A 22,362-nucleotide genomic window follows, 5' to 3' on the forward strand; every position below is an offset into this window, starting at 1 on the left:
TAGTGCACTGCTATGTTCAGTATATCAGTTTGTGCTGGTTTGAGCTTTGCGACATGATCCACAATTTTCATGTTGTTTACGCCATATTTGGACCTTACCAGCCAAATGTCAAAGCAGACCAGACAATGTTTTTGTTAAACTTCTGCCTCACTTTCAGGTTCTTAGCTGACAGGCCTCGTATCTGGTGTGGTCTTCTGCTCCTGTGGCCCATCTGCTGCAAGGTTTGATGTGCTGTGAGTTCGGAGAGGTTCTTCTGCATACCTTGGTTGTAACGAGTAATTATTAGAGTTAGTCTGGCCATTTTCCTCTCACCTCTGACATCAACAAGATATGTCCACCCAGAGAACTGCTTTTCACTGGATATTTCTCTTTTTTTGAGTATTCTTCGGCGACTCCAGAGATGATTGTGTGGGAAAATCCCAGTAGATCAGCAGTTTGACCTCCAGCAGGTTGTTTTGATAGTTACATTTAATGCACTGAGTTACTACCATGTGATTGTCTGATTATTTATTTGCTTGCAACAATCAGTTGAACTGGTGAACCTAATGAAGTGGATGTCACTGTAAATGAATGCATCATTACTGCCCTTTAATAATATATATAAGCCAAACCATTGTGTAACACTGACTTTGGACTTTCTGCTGACCACACGTAACAGCGTTTCTTTTTTTTCTCTATTTTTTCATGACTTAGCAGATGTTTTAAATCAGTCTAATTTGCTATTAATCTGGATACCATTCCAAGGGAGCGGGCAAGATGAATGGAAAATATGAATCAGAACGACAAGAACTGTTTTTCAAAGGATGTGATGACTGTGTTTCACACTGAAAACATCATTTGTCCATTCTCTCTTAAGTGGTTCTTCACGGCGACGCTATTTGGAGCGGAGACTCAAACATTTACATAGTTTGACATCCCTGTTTACACTTCCACAGATAAATCTCTGACAGGTGAATGCGTTTCGGTCCACGTGTGTCTTCAGAGAATGTATCTGAAGAGACTGGAGGTGATAACAATAAAAAACAAGCCGCGTGTTTCCAGCGCAACGTCCAGCTGAATCTCTTTATTTCCACAAGCCTGCCGTCATAAGCAGCGACAAGGTGGTTTGTGACTGGCACGCAATCTCTGAAAAGTCCCCTGTTTCTGTTTAGGTAAAAGAGAACACCACAACAACCAATTCTTTAGATGGAACATATTAAAATAACAGAAGAGACCTAATCTTAATTCGCAATCTGGTATTTTAGAAGTGACTACTTGAAGTAGTCATGCTATCTCTGATAAAGTTTGCCACTTCCCTTCGACATTGTATCCTTTAATTATTTTGGATTCATTGACTAAGACTTTGTTTTCCCTCTCGGATGAAAGAGCATTCTTCCAGTCTACATTCATTCACACAGACCTGCTGTGTAATAGAGATATTACTGGACAGAGTAGTGCTTATTACGTTAGTGGGCCCTTGAGATTTTTTCTTTAGTTTAAATCAGGGAGGGTGGCAGGAGCTTGTATTGTATCCAAACACCACCGTGAGAAACAGTGATCACAGCTGAAAGCAAATGTGTTGACACACTCCCCTCGCTTCCTCACTGCTTCCTCTCATTCCTACCTTACAGTGAGAACTCTGAGGTGGGAATGCTTTGAATGATTTTCCTTGGAGACGATTTCTGTCTGAAGCCGTCATCGCACCCTAAAACATTACTTTCCCTGTCATCTGTCAACTGCAAAGTCAGGAAATTGCAGTTTACCTACACTGCGCCGACTATAGCTTTCAACTGGTTTCTTTCACGTGTCTGTGTCGGATGCAGGCCTTTCATCGTGCCATTTTCCTCCTCTTCCTTGTGGGCACATGAAAAAGAGATTGAATTTGCGTAAACATGCGTGCTAGAAGTCAAGGATGGGAAAGGTCAAGAGGACGTGACTCACATGCCGCAACAAAACCCGGCAATATTTATATCCTAAACAAGCTTTGTACACATCTTGAATTGCTTGTATTCGTGTCAGTCCAGTTTGGCCACTACAGCAGGCTGTCAGTGTGAAGCACGGTGCCGGATCCAAACACGGTCCAGACACAGCAGAGAGAGCCTCGCCATGTGTCTTTACAGAGATAAAAATAACACTCGAGGACACAGCTTCACCACGGCAACGTTGACAGACCTATGAATTGCCAACAGATGTGCAGGCTGCTGTGGCTACAGTGACAAATAGTAGATGCAGTGGGAGAAAACAGAAGAAATGCTTTGCACCAGTGCTGCACAGTGGGAAAGTGTTCTATGGCCTATTTCCTTACTTTCAGGCTACGTTTGTTCAGTCTCCATAATTTACTACCTAGCTTTAATGAAAATGTTCACACACACAGCTGACATACTCATTACTGGCTCAGTGGTGGGATTTTGCGCAAAGCGGAATACAACTTGACAGAACTAATTCTCATTATTTAGGAAGACAATATTGTTTCCAAACACTTTTATGTTTTATTTATTCAACTGCAGCCTTGTTAGATAAACTAACACTACAAAAGCGGTTATTTTGACAATATTTATGGTCAAGTTTTGCACTTGACAGAGGTTTAACATTTTAACCAGTTAAATATTTTATTCATATAGTAAGAAGCTGTCATCCATTAACCTGGCAGCTAAACAGTTTCTCATTAATTTAATGTTTTATTTCTATAATAACCATATTAACTATACACTCCCTGTTCAACTGCTTGTTAATGCAAATATCTAATCAGCCAATCACACTGTAGCAACTAAAAAAAATTAAACATGGTCTTTATGACCGGAAGTTCAAACTGAGCATCAGAATGAGAAAGAAATGTGATTTAAGTGATTTTGAATGTGGTATGATTGCTGGTCACAATATTTCAGAAACTGCTGATCTACTGGAATTTGCACACACAACCATCTTATGGGTTTTACAGAGAAAGGTCAGAAGAAGAGATATGTGCTAAAAAAAAACAAAAAAACCCCACATACGTTAATTTTCAAACATGTACAAAGAATATTATTTATTAAACAGCCAAGACAGAGGCAGAGGTAAATTTAAAAAAAAAGTAAATATTAAGATTGGAGACAAGGGCACCACATGCCCTGTCTTTTCCTCTACTTCCTCTGGTTTGGGGTTCTAGAAATGGAGTTTCCAGACCTGCTGAGGGGACCCTGGTTACTCTAAACCCCATAGTGCTTCAAACCCCCTAAACAGTCTTTAAAAACATGTTAAAAGGATGCAATACATAGTATGCTATCAAAGAGAAAAGGCAGTTTTTCCAGGTGTTTCGAGCATGGGTTCGATCTCTGAGAAGAACCCAAGGCCAAGACCAGAGAAGTAGAAATATTTCAGATAGTTTTTCATTTAAAAGTAACACCATGTGTTCCACAAATAGAGATAACATTAAAAAAAGATTCAATCTAGATGAAATGTTGCAGTTAAAACAAACAGTTGGGAATGCATACATAATACAATCACTTTCAAAGCGTGATTGCTGCTTCGTTCATGTATAAACATGACCCTTGAATCATTGTATTATGTGCATATGTTCGAGTTCCTCAGCTTGTAGTTCTTTTTCCATCATTCTTGAGTCCGATGACAGCATAGCATCTGGGAGACAACAGGGGGTCAAACAGTTGCACCAGTGCAGAGAATGACACGTCCTCCTAGTATACAAGAAAAAAAAAAAAAAAAAAAACACCCATAAAAAAAATAACACACAACAGAGCTGATATAAAAATCTTGATTCTGCTCCCAGTTTGGGCTTTATTACAGCTGAAGGATGTTTCCTCTATAAAGAATTCTCTATTGAATCCCCAGAGAAGAAATATCTGTGCAAGTGTTCACTCAGGTGGGCTCATGTTTATGTGCAAAACAAGTTTGTCTTCCTTGGCAGCTAAGCTGTTTAGCTGTAGAACTATAGCCAACCCAGAGGCTGTATGCGCGCTGGAAATCTCTCTCTCTCTGTCATCATCTAGTGCCGACTAGGGTGTGTTCAGAAATTTCTCAGGCAGTCACCCCACAACCATGTTTGTACTCAGTCCATTTAAAAATCTTAAAGCAGGTGTTTGTAACTCATAGCCAAGGGGTCTTCAGAAATATCTGTTGTAAGTTATAAGACTGTGCTATTATGGACAGAAGTGCATATCTACAGAGGGGGAGCATTTACACCAATAAAACAAGCATACTGTGTCGCTTACTCCCACCTATCTTTTCTGAAACTCTGATATGATTCATACACCATCAAGTGATCATGTCATCCATCCAACCATTCGCTTCCATTTAGGGCCAGTTTGCTGCAGGGCTAACAAGGACAACCATTCACACTCACAGTCACACCAATACATGAAAACAAAGGGAGAACATCCAAACTGCACACAGAAAGCCCCCGGCCAGACAGTGGATTCAGATCTTGGACCCTCTTGCTGTGAGGCATTTGGGAATTCCGCCCCTAAAATAGTATTTTTACAATGAACTTTTACCCGTGAACACTCTTTAGAGTTTTTATCTGGATTAAAAACCTGTGGCTGGGGGATTTTACAGGAAGGCCTGGTGGGTGGTGCTAGGTTTAGTCACAAACCAGTGACGGACAAATTCAAATTCTGACCAGCCCCTAGGCAAAACAGGGGACTGAGCAGCTGATTAACACTGTCATCCATTAAACCATCACAAGCAAGAGCTTTGTTGCTGCTGTTGTTGGCTGAAAAGTGCAATCCTTTGACTTTGTTTCTAAAACTGTTGATCTCCACCCACATTTTGATGTGACTGGGATCAGATTAAGAATTGTGGACAGCAGGGCTACACTGAAACACAGAATACACAGAACACACTGTGCTGATCGAAGTTTTTGATGTGAGTTCAATACAGAAAGATGTCTTCTTTCATGTTCTGTCTCCATTCTTCTTAGTGATATGGGCCAATATCTTTGTGCTTCTCTCTTTTTCTCTCTCTCAGTTTTTTCCATTGACCGATCCAGCTATTTTCTGCTGCTTATGTGAGTCTGTGTTTTAGGATGGCAGTCTAAGAAGAGACAACCAGACCTCCCTCTGCCTGGCCACGTCCACACAGGATTTCTTGGGTCTTCCCAATAGGACGTGCCCAGAACACCGACACATCTTGGTCGGATGCCTGTACCACCTTAACTGGTTCTGCTTCAAGTTGTTCTAAATGACTGAAAACCTCACCCCATTACTAAGGGAGAGACCCTCCACCCTTGCGAACAAGCTGATTTCCACCACTTGTACCCATTATCTCATCCTTTTTGTCACTGTCACCAGGAAATCAACAGCTTCTCTTTTATGTTCAGCTCCGTCTTCACCACAACAGACCGGTACAGCTTCTGCATGACCCCAGCCACAGACTTTTCACACTCCTGCCATCCGGCAGGCGATTCAGGACAGTTTCTACCCACAAGCCATCAGACTTTTGAACTGCTGACATTCTATACACACCATTACACACTCACTACAATTACATGACTCTAAACACTGTCACTTCAGCAAATGCCACTTAAATGCTCATGCACAAGTTTTGCACAAACTGTAAATACCAACTTGTCTTAAATTCACTAAATATTTAATACTTTTTTCCTCTCTTTTTTCTCTTTTATCATTATTATTACTGCTATTTTCTGTTATTTTCTTCTTAATATAACTGCACACTTTCTATGTGCTCATGTAAAGCTGAGGAGCACGAGCCAAAGAGTTTTATTATGGGTAAATGTGGCTACACTGTTTATCTGCACATGACAATAAAACTTGAAACTTGACTGCCGGTGCCACACCAATTCATCTGTCAATGTCCTGCTACACTCTTCCCTCACAAGACCCCTGAGATACTTAAAACTCCTGCACTTGGGACAACAATCCACCACAACAAAGGGTGGGCAGTTCACCCTTTTCCGGCTGAGAACCATGGCCTCAGACTTGGAGGTGCTAATTCTAAACCCAGCCGCTTCACACTCGGCTGCGCCGCCCCAGTGTGATTTCGATTTTCCACGCTGTCAAACTCACCTCTATGAAAATGTTGCCGTTTCTGCTTTTATCCAAAAATAATCTATCTGCCCACACTCTCTGGGTCAGTCAGCCTCTATTCAGGCCCCTGTTCAGTCCTTTAAATTCCCTCTGTAAAGTGATCTGTAAAGTCTCCCTTTCAGGCCGTCCGTCGTGCAACCCTCCTCCTCCCCATCTCTACATCATCCAAGTTTTCCAGGGCATCTCATCCAAAAGTGCTCAGCAGCCATCTGCTTACTCTGCTCCACAAGCAGTGTCTGTGACTCCTGTGGGTCCAACCAATCTCCTACCTTAATCTGGGAATCTGCTCCATGATGTCGCCTCTCATTTGAGTCTAAATTTGCATATTCATATTTTTTGTAATAAATCTCATTCTCTTCTTCCAGATGATCTCTCCTTACTGAAATATGTGCATCACTGTTCTACCACCAGGACCTGCAAATTCAGTGAAAACACATCAATTCAACACCTGATCTTTGTGTGCTTACATGATTGTTTAAGACTGAACGTGCTTCTGCACACTTATCACCGCATGGATCACATTAACATCCATCCATCATCTCCTATTTTCCCCTCTTCCTCTGCTTGACCTCAAGGGAGATCTCCCAAACGCTGACCAGTGCACTTGATGTTACATAGCTTGATTACGTCCCCCCCTTCTCATTTAAGGAGGTTCATCTGACATATAATCTCGCATAATCAGAACTTCAAAGTTTTCCGATCATACGCATCTCATCGTTATGACTCAGACCAAAGATTAGCGTGTTGTGTTTGGCTGCCGGAGCACGAGACGATAAATTGCAGGCTGGCTTCAATTTAGCCGACACCTATGTTACTGTCAGTAACAAAGAGAGGTTTCCAGATTTCAGCTGACATTTCTGTGTGTTCACTTTCATCATCTGGGAAGTATATTTCATATCCCAATCAACAAGCTGAACAAGCGAATCATAAAGATGAGCCCAGACAGAAAATTGGAAAAAGCCTCCAAAGCTGTACCGTGAATGTTCTAAAGCACCATCGGAGCTGAATTCATTTAAGCAGGATTTGACATTTTGATGAAACCAAAGTTTTCTTTTTTACCTGTTCTTTCAGATAGCAGAGGCGATCGAGGAGAATCAGACCTTCAATACAGGGAGCAAGGGTCACCTTCAGCTGTAGAAAGAGGCCGACATGAGAGAAAGCACATGTGTATATCTTTTTTTTTTTTTTACTCCATTTGATACATGTGCAAAAGTTGTGTCTTCCAAGTAGTTCCGCAATTCCCCAAAACCTATTTTACTGGTTTGTGTCATGAAAGAAAACTGGTATGCTGGCTGACATCACAATTAGTGGCCTCAGAAAAGAAGAGGGAAAAAAGTGGCTGGTTTTCTTCTCGTTCAGAGTAATCACTCTCATTATTTCCCCGTAGAATACAATGACCTCACTTAATGGTCTGTAATTTTTTTTTTTTTTTTTTTTTTTTTACAGGATTGAAAAGGTTTTTACACAAAAAAGGGTTTAAACATGTTGTTGGAGTCGAAGGTGGGAATTAAATACTAGGATGCTCGGCAGGGAGAGAACCAAGATGTATGGAAGACTTACCATGTTAAAAGCATGCATCTCATCCATTCGCACTCTGTATGTGTTGTGGTAATCCTGGATGTCGCTGTCAGAGAGCTAAAGAGAGAGTGACGTGTTATGTATGCAAGTAAAATAGAGGAGAATGACAAAAAAAGAAGTTGGAAGCAAGCTGTGAGGGAGATGTGAAATGGGACAAGTGAAAGAAAATAGCATATGCTTTTAAAGAGCTGTGAGAAACATGGGACAGACAGAAGTGCGCCATCGCCCACTGTTACCCAGAGCAACCAGATGACAGACTTCTCAACAGCCTGGTGCCCTGAAAGATCCTATATTATACTATACTACACCATCTATTGTTAACCTAAATCAACCTGTTAGGGTTTTAGTTATATCCTGTCACATACATGCTGTTAGAATGATTGTTGCTCAAATTTTCAAATAATGAGGTCAGCATATGTGAAAGTAATCCCTGAGAGGCAAAAGCTCAGGCCTCATCTACTCGCAGCCTATGATGTCGGCTTCACAAGTGGCTAATGCTGTTGCTAGCATTTATATCTGTGGAGGCCGCACTGAGTGTGACGTGTAGTTAGATTCCTAGGGAGCTGCACATTAGGTCACAGTGCAGTAGGTGCAGAAGTATTGTTCCACTGTCAGACAGTCTTTTTTTGTATTTATGGCTCTGTAAGATGTCAAGACATCTGGGCCCATCCACCTGCTGATTGGCTGGTTGGGACTGGCCCCATGCTAGCCAATCAGAAGAACAGCTGGATCAAAGGGAGGGTGGCCTTAAAGAGAGAGGAGCTTAAACAGTTGAGAATGAACTCAGGGACTACAACAAGGGTCATTATAAAACAAATAATTTTGAATTGTGAATTATGCAAAGCTCCTCTGTTTGAGGTGAATAAAAATATGGATTGGAAATGGTCCGCTTACTGAGTCTAGCTCTAACCTAAATCTGGAGCTGAAAATGCAGAAGGACAGTGTGTTTATTTCTTTTCTTGTGTGTTTGTGGAAGGTGTAAAGATGAGTGTAATATTCTTCTCCCGACCTTTGATTCATCCAGTTCCAGTCTGCGCAGAGCTCGCCGAACGTAGTCCACAAATGACTTTGCCTTGGAGTAAACATTCCCAACTCGCTTTTCACTGTGGAACAAACATGTTTCTGCTCAGTGACGCATTCACAACTCAGCAAATGTTTCGAAAGGTTTAAACGATGATGAATAGGTGGAGTTTGGGGAAAACTAATGGGTATTCAATGCTGATCTGATGAAGGTCAAAGGTCAGGAGGCAGGTTCTCTTTGATGGTGTCTGGAGTGATAATAATATAATAATAATAATATAATAATATAAGGGTAAACTGAGGTCTGCAGCATTTCCTTCTATTGTTTGGTTTCGTCGGGCAGATATAATCAGTCACTAAAGATGTGCACCACACTGGCTGAAAGGCCTTACAGTATGGGGAAGGGAGTGAGAATGGGCTGGGGTGTAAAGCAGCAGCTACTCTTTGGATAGCAAGGTGAATTAAGGATAAACTGAAGCCTGAAGGATGCCTGCATATTCTGCCTTAATTGCTACCAGATGATGTTAAGGATTTCTACTTTTTACAGTTTTTCTAGTAATGTAGGAAATGTACAAATGTTCATTAAAATAACAAGAATCCACAACAAACACCAGAAAATTCACAAAGAAAAAAGGTGATGTGGAGTTAAACTTAAAATGCATAATCAAGAACCACTGCCAGTCTAAACATGTTTCTGTGTGCGTTATGACGCTGCCTTCTCATATATGTGCCCATATTTTGGTACCTTTATTTAAATTCTCTCCAGGCAACGGCTCACCTTTTTATTCCTAGTAGTTTTGTGGATCTAAGTAAGTCAGTTATGGCATGTATGTCCACCCGTTAGTCTCGCCACCACTTTGGTCCAAAGAGAAATAACTAAAAGCAGCTGAAGTTTTATAGAAACAACCATGATTCTCAGAGGACAAATTTTAATGATTTTACTGGCTTTTTTAGACTATTTAATGGGCTGCTGTGAAATTTGGTACATTCACCTTCCCATCAGTATGAATTGGAATGACTTTGATTGCATTAGCATTAGAGTCCCATCATCACTTTAATTGCCATTTTTGACCAACTACTGTTGTGTTTAGTGCTAATAGTAACTACAATGCTAACTCTGTATATTAAGATGATAAGCATGGTAAACAGTATTTACTCTTGGACAATTTATTAAGTACACCCGTTCAAATGCTCTTTAACGCAAATATCTAATCAATCAAACAAGGTAATTATTCAAGGACTTTAGGTTGAAGTTTAAACCGAGCATCATAATGGGAAGAAAGGTGATTTTAGGGACTTTGAACACAGCGTGGTGATGACCTCCTCTGAGCTGGGATTTTCCCACACAACCATCTCTAGGGTTTACAGAGAATGGTCTGAAAAAAGAAAAAATATCCAGTGAGCAGCAGTTCCCTGGGTGAAGATGTAGTTGATGCCAGACCTCAGAACAGAATGGCCAGGCTGCTTTTGGGTAACAATAACCCAGCTAGCCACTAATTACTACCAAGGTATGCAGACGAGCATACCAACACATCAAACTTTGCAGCACATGAGCTACTGGGAAAACATTGACTGGTCTGATGAGTCTCAATTGCTGCAGTGATATTTGAACGGTGAGGTCAGAATTTAGTGTAAACAACATGAAAGCATGGATCCATCCTCCTTCGTGTCAGCAGTTCAGTCTGGCATTGGTGTAATGGTGTGGGGGATACGTTCTTGGCACTCTTTGGGTCTCTTATTGCCAACTAAGCATCATTTAAATACCTAAGCCTAGCTGCGTATTGTTGCTGACCGTGTCCACAGTATACCTGCTTTCTGATGGCTGCTTACAGCAGGATAATATGCCATATCATGAAGTTCAAATCATCTTAAACTGTTTTTCGAATACAACTTTGAGTTCATAAACTCTACTAAAATTGCCTCCTGACAAATTTGGAGCAACTGTGTGACACCATCGTGTCAACATGGGCCAAAATCTCCGAGGAATGTTTCCAGCTGTGTTATGTGTTAGCGCAGACAGTATGAACATATAACATAGCTTACGTTAGCATTTAGATTAAAGCAGCATTGTCCTACGTGGGGTCACGCTGCATATAGTAGGGAATGTTCCTATTTTTTGGCAAATAATACCTGCAAGATCAGGAAACTGGTTTAATCAAATCTTTATATAATGTTTCCTGTACTGAAAACATCACTATAACACTGAAGGGTAATGATCTTTGAACATTTTCAGAACAAAACATTTGTAGCTGTGCTCTAGCCGCTAGCATTCCCATAGGTTACCTGCTTGGAAACAAAAGACTTAGATTCCTGTCAGTTCATTTTCCGTCCACTAACTGATCTATATGTAAACTTCGAGCTTATTTGAACCCTCAAGTCTATTATTCATTAGGCCTGATACAACAATACACCCAAATCTGGCCAGGAATCGAGTACATATGGCTTTTGCTGGCAAGTCTTGGGTCATTTGTAACCTAAACAAGCCAGAGAGAGAAACCTTTCATTTCTGGTTCACAACAAATAAAACAAAACCTTTGGACTGCTATCAAAGCTTGACACCTGTTCTGTTCTAACTCATTCTAACCAAACACAGTTGATACTGTACACACTGACGGGGGAAGGAAAAAAAAGGTCTTAAAAAATTACATGCATTTGCCCTCATTTCTCATACTCCACTAGAAATCCGCTGGTCCAGATGTGAATTCCTGTAGATTACCTTTTATAGGAGCTGTAGTGGTCCCTCAGAATAACATGAAGGACTGCTCGGTAGAACAGAGATTCCATCTGAATCTGCAGGGAAGGACAAAGCTGTTTATTTGAATTAACATAACTCAGCTTTTATAGTGAAAAACTTCTTTTTTTCCTTCACCAAACGTGTACAAATGGCCGACGAATATTTCTGACACTTTGCAAACTTAGTGCAACACTAGCAAGCAATCAAGCCTGTTTTTGGATTCAGAGCTCTGTTCCAGTCAGTAATCAATCTTTCCATGATTGCATTAATATTTATAAACATTCCATATTAATGGCAGCGGGTGTCATGTATCAGCTTTGGCCTGGAGCCTCCAAGCTCTGCATTTCAAATAAATACACTGTAGTCAATCACAGACTTAAAACAATAGCAGAATTAATGGGCTGATTGTTTGAATGCATGCCGGAGATCAGCAATGAAGATAATACGGTGCTGGGTGATTGTGAAAGCCCGTACTTGTGATTTGAAATCATTTGATGTATTTGTTTTGATGAGCGTAATGACAGTTTACAGAAAGAGCTTCCATTCTTTTGCAATGATGGCTATTTGTCTATGATATTGATTACAGTTAGTATGCACGCCTTACTTACCCCTTGGCCAAGTGCAACTCTTTCCAGTGCCTGTTTGAGACAAATGGGAAAGTGTTAAGACAAAGACTTTCCTTGAAAAAAAGTGAGCTGTAAGAGCAAAGAAAAAAAAACATTTCTGATGCTCTGCTTATACTAATGAGCCAAAACATTATGATCACCCTTGTCTAATATAGTCTTGGTCCTTTGTGTGCTGCCAGAACAGCAGATGGACTCTACAAGACTTGTCTAATATAGGGGTGGGGAACTCCAGGCTTCAAGGGCCGGTGTCCTGCAGGTTTTATATGTCACCCTGGGTCAACACACCTGAATCAAATGATTGGTTCATTACCAGGCCTCTGGAGAACTTCGAGACAGGTTGAGGAGGTCATTTAGCCATATAAATCAGCTGTCTTGGATCAAGGACACATCTAAAACCTGCAGGACACCGGCCCTTTAGGCCTGGAGTTCCCCCACCCCTGGTCTAGTATATTAGGTACATAAGTATTTGAACAGTGGTACAATTTTTGCATTTTTGCTTCTGTAAAACGCCACATATTGAAGTTGAATTTGGTAGCTGCTCATGGGAACTCTCAATATTACAGACATGGAAAGATGTGTCAGCGCACATGAAGAATGCCATCGTTATGGTGAAAAACAAAAGAGATCTACTGGAAAGATAGTGGAAACTCTTGGGTTGCCAGTTCAATTTTGCAGGTTCTTGGAAAGAAGGGATGCACCGGAAAGTTCAGCAACGTGGATAACAGAGACATTTACCCAAGGAAGGCAAGAAATTTCTTGATGATTGAAGAATTCTTGGTATTGCCTTGGTGAAGAAAAAAACTTTTACCTTGGGCCAGAATGAAAGGGCTGATGGTCCAAAGTATTCGTTTTCAAACTCTTTGCGAGCAAGACACAACTACGGAGTATCTATGCAAAACAATCTTTGTCACCCAAAGTGTTCTCCCTTTTTCTTTTCAGAATAACACTCTTTGACAGCCCGTGCCATTTGTAATTTCTTGCAAAGTTGTCACCACTCAATAATACTTTGCCTCTGTTAACTTGTCAGCCTTTGGTATGAATCCAGTGCTCTTTTAACGTAGGCCAAGTTTCTTTCAGAAGAGTTGTTTGGCTTCTGATTCTGAAACGAACCCTTATACTGCACATAGAACAGTTATATTTTTGCAATAACAATGCAATGGTTGTACAAAAATACCAAAGCACACCTGGACCAGGGCACACCCGGACTTGCCTCATACTAGTGGGAAACCACTGACACAAAAAATACCAAAGTGTCTGTCAAAACCGCAGTGATGCGTTGGTGGATGCAGGATCTGGGCAACTGGTGCAAACTGATGATGTTTTCTCTACGAACAGATATCTGGACTGGTCACAGAGGACAGAGACATGACCTTAATACGAGAAGATTTCTGGCTTCTATCTATAATCCTTGGGGAGCCTGTCTTTAAGCAACTGTGTGACGATTAATAAGTGGCTAATCAATGGACTCCCGGCCAAGGTGCTCAGATCTGCAGCATAAAAATAGGGCCACGATGGATGATGCTGCGCAAGCAGCCCCAGAGATTTGTAAGGCGAACAAATGTAATGTTCCTAAATATCCAATTCAGACAAGTGACCTCAATGCATCTGAGCATGCTGTTCAAGTGAATGTGCGTGTGGTGGTGGGGGGGTTAGTTTCTTCTGAGCCTGTGAAAATGGAAAGGCTTTATAACAAATGGGTGTAATTTGCCATGCAACGTTTTTTAAACCGCTTGTAATAAAGCTGCAGGTCTGCACTTCAATCACAGCTTCACTGCTTCATTTCAAATCCACTGTGGTTGGGTACAGAAGCAAAATTATATACACTGGAAGAGACTGTACAAATACAGTCGACTGTATCCACCAGACCTCAGTATGCACCAAGGTTATGAGAACGTGAACAGTATGTGATTCATCCATTGATGGTCAGACTCTTGAGTTCATCAGTGTAAAGTTTTACCGTCAGCTAATAGTTTTTTTGTTTGTTTGGGGGGCTTTTTGCATGCAGCCATGAAAAAAGAAAAAAAAAAAACACATGAGAAACTTACCAAACATGCTGACATCCTGGCATTTCTGCCACAAAAGCAGGATTGGTCACGGAGGTACTGACTCAGAGGGAAACCACACACACTCTGTAAACACTCTGTGAGAGGACACACAGGAATATGAGTCAACTGATTAATCAGTTTAGTTGACCAGTGGGATTTTTCATGCTGTTTTCATCTATTTCAAATATTTGCAAGAGAAACATCAAGATAGCAAAAGTACCGAACTTTTTTTTTGTTGTTTTTTTTGCAGTGATTGCCTTAGAACATCCCAGAGGAGTGGATTCAAATGACCTATTAGTTACCGTTAAATTAAATCCGAAGACGCAGCCACCAGGAATTTAGCTTAGCTTAGCACAAAAGATAAACCTTGGGGAAAGCAAGCCTAGCCTAGCCTAAAAATAACATTGATTCGATCCTGAGGTTTTGTACTGTTTAGCAAATTTCACCTAGTGTTAATTATTTAGCTTTATAGATGCTGATAGATGTGTTTCGTTACCTTTGAGGACTCAAGAGCATTAGCCTCCTAATTTCTAATCATTTTGTGCTAAGCTAATCTAACTCTCAGCAGGAAATCACCCAAACGAACTTCAAACTTCTCTTTTAATGCAAGCAAATTCATATGTTACCCCCTAAATAGTCAGTACGGCTAACCTCTAATTATTGTGTGGAAAAATAGCAATGTGAGCCCCATTTTTCTAACCGCAGGAGTTCTTAGTACTCAAAAACCCTGATTCCCAGTGGGAGGGTGGCGAGTGCTGACAGCATGCCATCCTTTTCATGTCCCTTTAAAAAGGTTGGAAGACTGAGGCCAAGGCACAGCGAATCCAGTGGGAGTACAGTCAAAGGAAGCACTAATAACATGTGCAGCTGTGGATGGTCAGGCTCTCACAAACTGCTCTGGACACGGGGGCATATTAGCAGTCAGGTTAGCTTCACGTCTGCCCGGCACATGGCCGCCAACACAGGCCCTTAGAAGCAACTGAAGTGGACGAGGCTTTGTGACATCTGAAGGGTGGATTTCAGTACAGTATGTGCACAGAGCTGTTTATAGTAGCTTTGCTTGTGTTGGTCACAGAGTTCTTTCTGAAGTGGCCATGTAAATTCACTGAAAGTCAGATAAATATTTCTGATATTCTACTGTGCGACCGGACATGTACACTCAAAATCTGTACTCGTCTTGGAATCGTTTTTGCTGTTGTGAGTATATAGAAAGTTTACAGTACTAGATGTGGATGCTGCACTTCAGGAATTCCTTGAATTCTAAATGAGTTGATCACATAAATGTATAACGTCCTTCTCTAACGAGAAAGCTCTCAGGCCTTTGGATCCTTTTTTGGGCTGAGGCAGGCCACCACAGGCGCTGGCCTGCAGCCCAGACTGCACTGTAAGGCCAACAGGGGAGTGAAACTGTGTGCGTGTGTGAGCGAAGGCCTTTGTTCCCTTCCTTAAATGATCGAGAAACAAGTGTGGAAAGGAGTGTTTTCAATCAGCTGTCATGATAGCATTTTCCGCTCTCGAGTGTCAAGGGTCGCGCTGTTAACAAGAGATGACGTGGTACTGCATCGACTGCAGCGAGGCCTCTTTTCCTGCAGACGTGCAGAGGCTACAGACAAAGCACGAGGACACATGTAGACAATTTCATACCTCATAAACTTTGGAGTGGAGGAATATATGAAACAGGGATGATATCAGTCTGCATTCTGGCACCTGCGTTGCCGTCAAGTTAGGGCAGCAGCAGACAATGATAAACAGCCTCCTCGGTGTGAAACTCGGGGCTAACTACGACACCGTAAACACAAATTACTTCACGCTGGCTGCAGAATCAATTCCTTCCAATAGATTCTGTTTTTAAATATAAGGGTCAAATATTCTCATTTTCAGCAGCCTTCAACAGCCATTTTAAATCCATAAATCCAGTCTAATGACTGTAACAGTAGGCGTCAGAGCTTAACTCAATCTCCAGAAGGGTAACTAGGCCAAGTCTCAGAATTCTCAGTGGAATATTGGACTTGTTTACTAAAAAGTAGGAATATGCACTAATCAGCCACAACATTGCAGTGTGGTTGGGCATGTCCCAGCCATGGAAAAATAAATAAATAGCTAGCTCAGACATGATATGGAGGACTCTTGGATCCAATCTGCAAATCTCATATAAAGCACACCATTCAACCTGACTGAGTCTACCTACAGTTGCTGCAAAGCTGCAAGCTGTCGTGCAACTCTCCTCCACCCTAGCTCCCTCTCTCTAGCCTACGTCAGGTTTAATCAGTGTCATATCTGTTATCACTGATGCCTGCGCTATTCTCTACAGGTGGTTTTGCTGCTGCCCTTCCCACCATGTGAGTATGTTTTGGATCACCAGGGAATATTTTTCTGCCCTTCTATTGTCTAATTTCCATTAAACCGTATGAACTGTAGCCTCAGTTTCCTGTTCTTATGTGACAAGATTGCCACCTGATGTGGTCTTCTGCTGCTGTAGCCCATCTGCCTCAAGGTTTGACTTGTTGTATGTTTAGAGATGCTCTTCTGCATACTTTGGTTTTTACGAGTGGCTATTTTAGTTATTTTTCTATCAGCCCAAAATAGCCTGGCCATTCTCCCCTGACAAATCAGTTTTGCCCAGCCAGCTGCTGCTCATTGGATAATTTCTATTGCTCTGACCATTCTCTGTAAACCCTAAAGATGTCTACATGGGAAAAATACGGAGGATAGTCCTTCTCTGACTATAGTGGTTCACACTGAACCTTATAGGACTGAATCCAGCACCATGGCACTGACTGGGACTTGGAAGATTCAAGGCTCGATCTGAGCAGGCTCCAGCCCACAGCCCACAGGGCCCAAAGACTCAGCTGCCAAAGCCCTGGTGACAGACACCGCAGAACATCACCGATCTGTGTCTACAGGTCAGTGCTCACAAGCGGAACCAACACAATATCTGGCAGGTGGTTTTAATGTTGTGGAGGCTCGGTTTAAGTGTTTATGTGACTCTTTGTGGGAATATAATATTACATTTATGATAAGAGCAGATTGATGAGGTGCAGGTGTCTGAGATTGGACTATGGGAGAAGTGTCAGTGAAAATAAGGAGGGAGAGAAATAGACATAAACAGCACATGAGAAACCACAGACTGTGTGTGTGTGTGTTCGTGTGTACAGTTACAGTTTTTCAACTCAAACAGAGACAGATAGAAACACACCTCCCGACTCCTGGAAGCGATTTACACCTCTAATTGTGTGTGTGTGTGTGTGTGTGTGTGTTTGTTTACCCTGTCCGGCAGGGTCAAACTCCTCAGACAGCAGGTGATAGCAGCAGCCCACACTGCAGACTGCGGCTAGCTCCGGTTTAGCCACAAACATCCTCAGCGTGCTGGGAGCCAAGTCGCCACAAGTGTGCAGGCCAACCATAACTGCATCCTGGGGTTTGGAGAAATCACACAGAGATGGGAGAGAACAGAAAAGGAGGTGGAAGCAAGGAGGGGGAGTAGTAGAGATCGATGGTAAAATTTATTGATGATGACGCGCTGCAGATTTGGCACCGCAGTCACACCCCAGACTCACTCCAGTAATGCAAACTCCAGCTGCTGTGACACACTTGTAATTCTAGGAGTTGCTATGGGAATCAAGCTTTGCTACTATGCTCTACAGCTGGCTGAATATATATGAAGCTTTTTTTTTTTCCTTTTTTTTTTACATATATTATTAAACATTTACTTTTGGCTTTGGGTTTGCTCACCTCCAGCTCATTGATGAGGTCTCGGAGCTCTGTTTCTGCAGTAACGTAAGATGTGAGAGGTGAAAACACAGCTCCGGTGCTGTCGGCCCTGCTCTGAGCTTTCCTCTCTAGGTTCTCTCTCTTCCTCCTCTCTCTTTCCTCAGCACTGAGTTGACTTGGGGGAACTCTGGGGGAAGCAGGCTGTATTACATCCACGGATAAAGCACTCAGGAAGAGCTCATCTGTTACTGGGTTTTGCTCTGAATGTCCTTGCACTGCGGGGTTGATGTCTGATGAGCTTGTTAACACCCTCTCCTCCTCTTGTGACCGAATTCTTGGCCCATTACCAGATAAAACATCTTCGTCTCCATTCAGCCCAGTTTTTTTTTCTATTAACTCCTCCTGAGGCGAATGTGTGGCCTCTGCTTGCGTCCTTGCTGCTTTGGTGTGTTTCTGGTATGCTTTCGAGAACTTCTTTAGCTTCCTGTTCCTCTCCTGAGCACCGTGGGTGTTGGTGCTAGAGGAGTCAATGCCATACACCCGAAGGGCATACTGAAGAGAGAGGAAGGAGCTCAAGTAGCCCTTCCCTGAGCCTACATCTATCACCTGCATGTCACGTTAAAAAACAAAAAAACAAAAACAGTACATGTTAAGAGCTGTTTAGTGGTTTTTACATATTTTTTTATATACTTTTAGGATATTGCCTGTACCTATGAAAATGTTGCCCTACCTGATTAACCCCACAGTGCTGAGCCAGGCAGGCCACCACCTCAGACATGGACTGGACTTCATGGGATTTCTTAGAAGTCATAAACTCATCTGGCTCAAAAGCAGCCACTATATTAAAAAAAAAAAGAGTCAGTGGAAAAAAATGTCACAGTTTCCCTAAAATTTACATCGCATAGGTTCAAAAATTATGATTGTGATTTGAACAGGACAATCCCGGATTGCTTCCTGTTCTCAGTGGGAAACAATCTTCCCTACCTGTCTCCTCTGGAGTACCAGACTCGGACCTGGTGTCCCTGAGGCCCTGCAGTAGCTTCTCCCGGCTCATGCAGAGTCCAAGGCCGGGGAGAGAGTGCTCTTTAGCTGCCTGCACAAGTTCCTGGGTGTCAATCAGTCGCTTTGTATCATTGCAAAACCCAAATGTGGTGCTGGGCTGCTCTGTTTAGGGAGACAGATATGGTATATATGTAACATAAAGTCCACACAGAATATACTTTAAAATTTACAGTTTCTGTCCATGTAGTCATATAAGGAATAAGGTATAAAAGCTAATAGTTTTGCTTTTATGCCTTGGTAATTTATATAAAATTGTAAATACTGGGGATCAAAACTTTTATAAGTTGTTACTAAAATAGATTTTGGTCCAGAACGTCTGCAGTCCCTTTCCAGATGCTATGATCCATACACATTTGGGCTGATAATTACCTTCTTTCAAAAGTAACTAACAACTTCAAGTCTAAGTGAAATCAACAATTTAAATACACACACACATATATATATATATATATATATATATATTATCAGTAATAGCTTATTACTTGTTCCTAAACATTGAAGAATATTTCCAAAACTCAGAAAAGTTTATTTTGTTTTTTGTCATCCATAAGTCAAACTTTGGGTTGTTATCTCAAAATTTTTAAGAAATTAGGTCTGAATCTCTCAGCCATTTTTTTCAGGAAACAAGCTTCCATATTAAACAATAAAATAAAATAATATAAAATAAAAGCCCTTCGCTCTCTTGTTTGGGCTGAACTAGCTTACCACTCCGCCTGTGCTGTGGCTCCCTCTGCTGGTCGTTACCGGAACCTACAGCTGACAGAACGTCCTCCGGTGATACGGCCACGAACCGTTTCCACACGTCGTGAGTGTAAAACTCCACGGTGTGGGCATTAGCAATATTAAGAGTTATAGATAGAAACCGAATGACTTCATCTATCTGTTGCTGAATTTCAGTGAGGCTGCATGAGGAGGGTTTCATGGTAATTAATAAAAGGCTCTACGAAGAGGAGCTGGGCAAGCACGCAAACGTCCCACTTCTGGTGTACGCCTAGACATTAGCAGTAGAATAAAACGGTTCGATGAATTTACTGATCTGCTTTTTATTTTTATTTTTCAATAATATAAGCTTTAAATCAAATTTAACTTATTCAAATTCAGTTTCTGATGGCACAGATTTCTGCCCATAACATACAAGGCTAGTTTACAGGGGTGTAACAGGGCGTTTACACTTCATCAAAAATCAAAATACAGTACTTCGAAGACCGATAAGAAGAATTTAATAAAACTCATATTGTTATTGATAAGTTCAAAAACTATTAAAAAAAAGAATTAACTGAAGCTGTATTTTATACCTGTTCACTACAGCATGAATTTATAAAACAAAACCAGTTAGTTTGGAATTTTAACAAGGATCATTTTGAAATAGGCCCTTCCGCAATCGATTTATCACGTCTTGTCTTGTGTACGTCATTACACAGCGTCTGTAACGAAACGGCATGCTAGCTGAAGTCGACGAGGAGGTTGTAAACATTTGAGTTTTCCCGAAGAGACTGAATACACATGGCACCAACAGATCAAAAAACGAAGAATGAGAAGTTTGCAGGGAAAGAGGGCGACTTGGCGAAAACAAAAAATGGCGCGAAAGGTGTCAAAAAGAAAAGAAAATGGATCTCCGATCACAAATTATTCAAAGGCAGCGTAAAAGAAGGTACAATAAGGCTGAACGTACACGTAAATACTACACAGCCTCTATATTTAAATAACATAGGAACCGTGAGAAATCAATTCATATTAAGATTAGAACTTAATCCGTGTTGGGTTAATTAAAACGACTGTCAACACAAGAGCATGAGCATAGTGTAGATAAGTAATCACACTGAATCTGATTTTTTTTAAATGGTTTGATTTTCCTGTATTTTAAATCTCTGTCTTAACTCTTCAGGTCAAGGATTTGCTTTCAACAGGAAGCAGAAAGTCAAACATGAATACAACAAACTGCTGCGAAAGGAGAAGAAGAAGAACCCGGGGTCCAAAAACCTGTACAAAGAAGAGTATCCAGAACACCTCAGGCATCTGTACGAGGCCGAGGCAGAGAAACTGAAGAAAGAAGCCTGGACGAACAGAGTGAACAGGAGTAAGCTGAGGATGAAAGGGCAGGCGAAAGAGATGGAGGAAAGTGATGGAGAGGAAGAGGATGATGATGAGGCACAGCAGACCGAGGCAGCTAGTGAAGAAGAAGTTAGTGGGGGATCTGAGCTGAAAGAGTCAGTGTCCGGGAACCAAGCTGAGCCAACATCAGCTTCACAGAGCGAAAGGTGAGCAAGTCCGTGCAGACATACAGCACTGTGCAAAAATCACGAGGCAGTCCTCATTACTTTATATTTAGCTTTCAAGGAGCATTGACTGCTTTTTTGGTCACGTCCTTGCTTGTTCAGCCGCTCAGCACTGACGTATGAATCACTGAAGCATAGAAAACACACCTTGTACAAAGGATGGAACAGTGTTGTGGCTACACTGAATCACTTTGTTGCTAGCAGTTTGTTGCAAAAACAAATTTGTTCTTTAGTTGAACCTACAAAAAATGCCAAAGATAAAACAGTTTGATTCCCAAAGAGCTACTAACTGAAAACCTGGCATATCTCAGCATGGTATGCATTGTGTCCTATAAGGAAATGAGGGGTGGCTCACAACTTTTACACAACACTTAAAAACAAGAGAGGGCTGGGTGGTGGAGACAAAGTCAGCTTTTATAATGTTGGGTTTTTAAAAAAAATAAAAATGTTTGCTTGTTTCCACCAGTCTTCCAATGAGCAATCGCATGAGAAAAAAAATGGAGAGGAAAAACTCTTACCAGAAGACAAAAGAAGAATTTGAGAGGATCCAAGAGAAGCGGAGAAAGAAGAAAGAGGTAACGTGTTTAACTAAGTAAAAGAAAAATAAGATCACAGTCTTTCACTTTTTAAATGAAAAACGTTTTTAAACAACAGCCTGTGTGTTTGCTGTTTTTAGGAGTACTTGAAGAACAAGCAACAGAGAGAAGAGGCCATCCAGAAGTACAAACAGAAAAAGATGGAGACATTCCAGATCCTAAACAAAAAGACCAAGAAAGGACAGCCAAATCTAAACCTCCAAATGGAATATTTACTTCAGAAGATACAAGGAAGTGGGAAATGACTCCTCCTCAGAACTGAATGCCAGTAGAGGACTTTACTTAAAACCTCATAGGCTGAATCAAGGTTGCGATTTTCTGTGCAAAATCAAAGTGGAAACTTGTGGTTGTTTTGACGGTAAATTACTTTGAGATATATATTGTGATTTCACAGTATTTTTTGCTCTGACCACTGAAAGTCATTGTACTGTTCAACCACAAGATGGCATCATAAGAAATGACGTGATGACAGAGCATGCTTTTATTTTTAAAAATAAATAAATATATAATTTCCAATAATGTGCTTTTATTTTGAAATAAGCCATAAATAAAACTTTCTTTTGGCCAATTTCTAGTAGTCAACAAGTTTAGCTTTTATTCCCAAGTAAACCTCCAATAACACATTAACACTCATCCCGCTGACAGCCTTCATTATGCTGCTGTCCTAATTACACTACATAAACATGTTGCACACATG

At 41.2% G+C, this 22,362-nt stretch overlaps 2 protein-coding genes across 3 annotated transcripts; one reads left to right on the top strand and one right to left on the bottom strand.

Moving 5' to 3' along the window:
• Nucleotides 1–2,160: 2,160 nt before the first annotated feature.
• mettl25 (methyltransferase like 25) lies at nucleotides 2,161–19,791 on the bottom strand. 2 transcript variants are annotated; one of them, XR_005608950.1, is made up of 13 exons: nucleotides 19,499–19,791; nucleotides 18,716–18,895; nucleotides 18,462–18,568; nucleotides 17,753–18,337; nucleotides 17,286–17,433; nucleotides 14,021–14,115; nucleotides 11,958–11,987; nucleotides 11,332–11,405; nucleotides 8,605–8,698; nucleotides 7,578–7,652; nucleotides 7,077–7,148; nucleotides 6,287–6,431; nucleotides 3,524–3,650 (listed from the first exon to the last, which is right to left on the bottom strand). XR_005608950.1 is itself a non-coding variant. In XM_031726594.2 (12 exons), the coding sequence occupies exons 1-12, from the start codon at nucleotides 19,713–19,715 to the stop codon at nucleotides 3,543–3,545; spliced, it is 1,785 nt and encodes a 594-aa protein (XP_031582454.2). In that variant the 5' UTR covers nucleotides 19,716–19,791; the 3' UTR covers nucleotides 2,161–3,542. The 2 variants fall into 2 exon arrangements, 1 of the variants encoding a protein (XP_031582454.2); XM_031726594.2 differs by lacking the exon at nucleotides 6,287–6,431 and having other exon boundaries at nucleotides 2,161–3,650.
• Nucleotides 19,792–20,207: 416 nt separating this feature from the next.
• ccdc59 (coiled-coil domain containing 59) lies at nucleotides 20,208–22,242 on the top strand. Its single transcript, XM_031726592.2, has 4 exons — nucleotides 20,208–20,444; nucleotides 20,679–21,051; nucleotides 21,536–21,644; nucleotides 21,746–22,242. Exons 1-4 carry the CDS (start codon nucleotides 20,297–20,299, stop codon nucleotides 21,908–21,910), a joined length of 795 nt encoding a protein of 264 aa, XP_031582452.1. The 5' UTR covers nucleotides 20,208–20,296; the 3' UTR covers nucleotides 21,911–22,242.
• The last annotated feature ends 120 nt before the right edge of the window (nucleotides 22,243–22,362 follow it).

The sequence above is a fragment of the Oreochromis aureus genome, linkage group 17 (assembly GCF_013358895.1).
Source record: "Oreochromis aureus strain Israel breed Guangdong linkage group 17, ZZ_aureus, whole genome shotgun sequence".
Taxonomy (NCBI): Eukaryota; Metazoa; Chordata; class Actinopteri; order Cichliformes; family Cichlidae; genus Oreochromis; species Oreochromis aureus.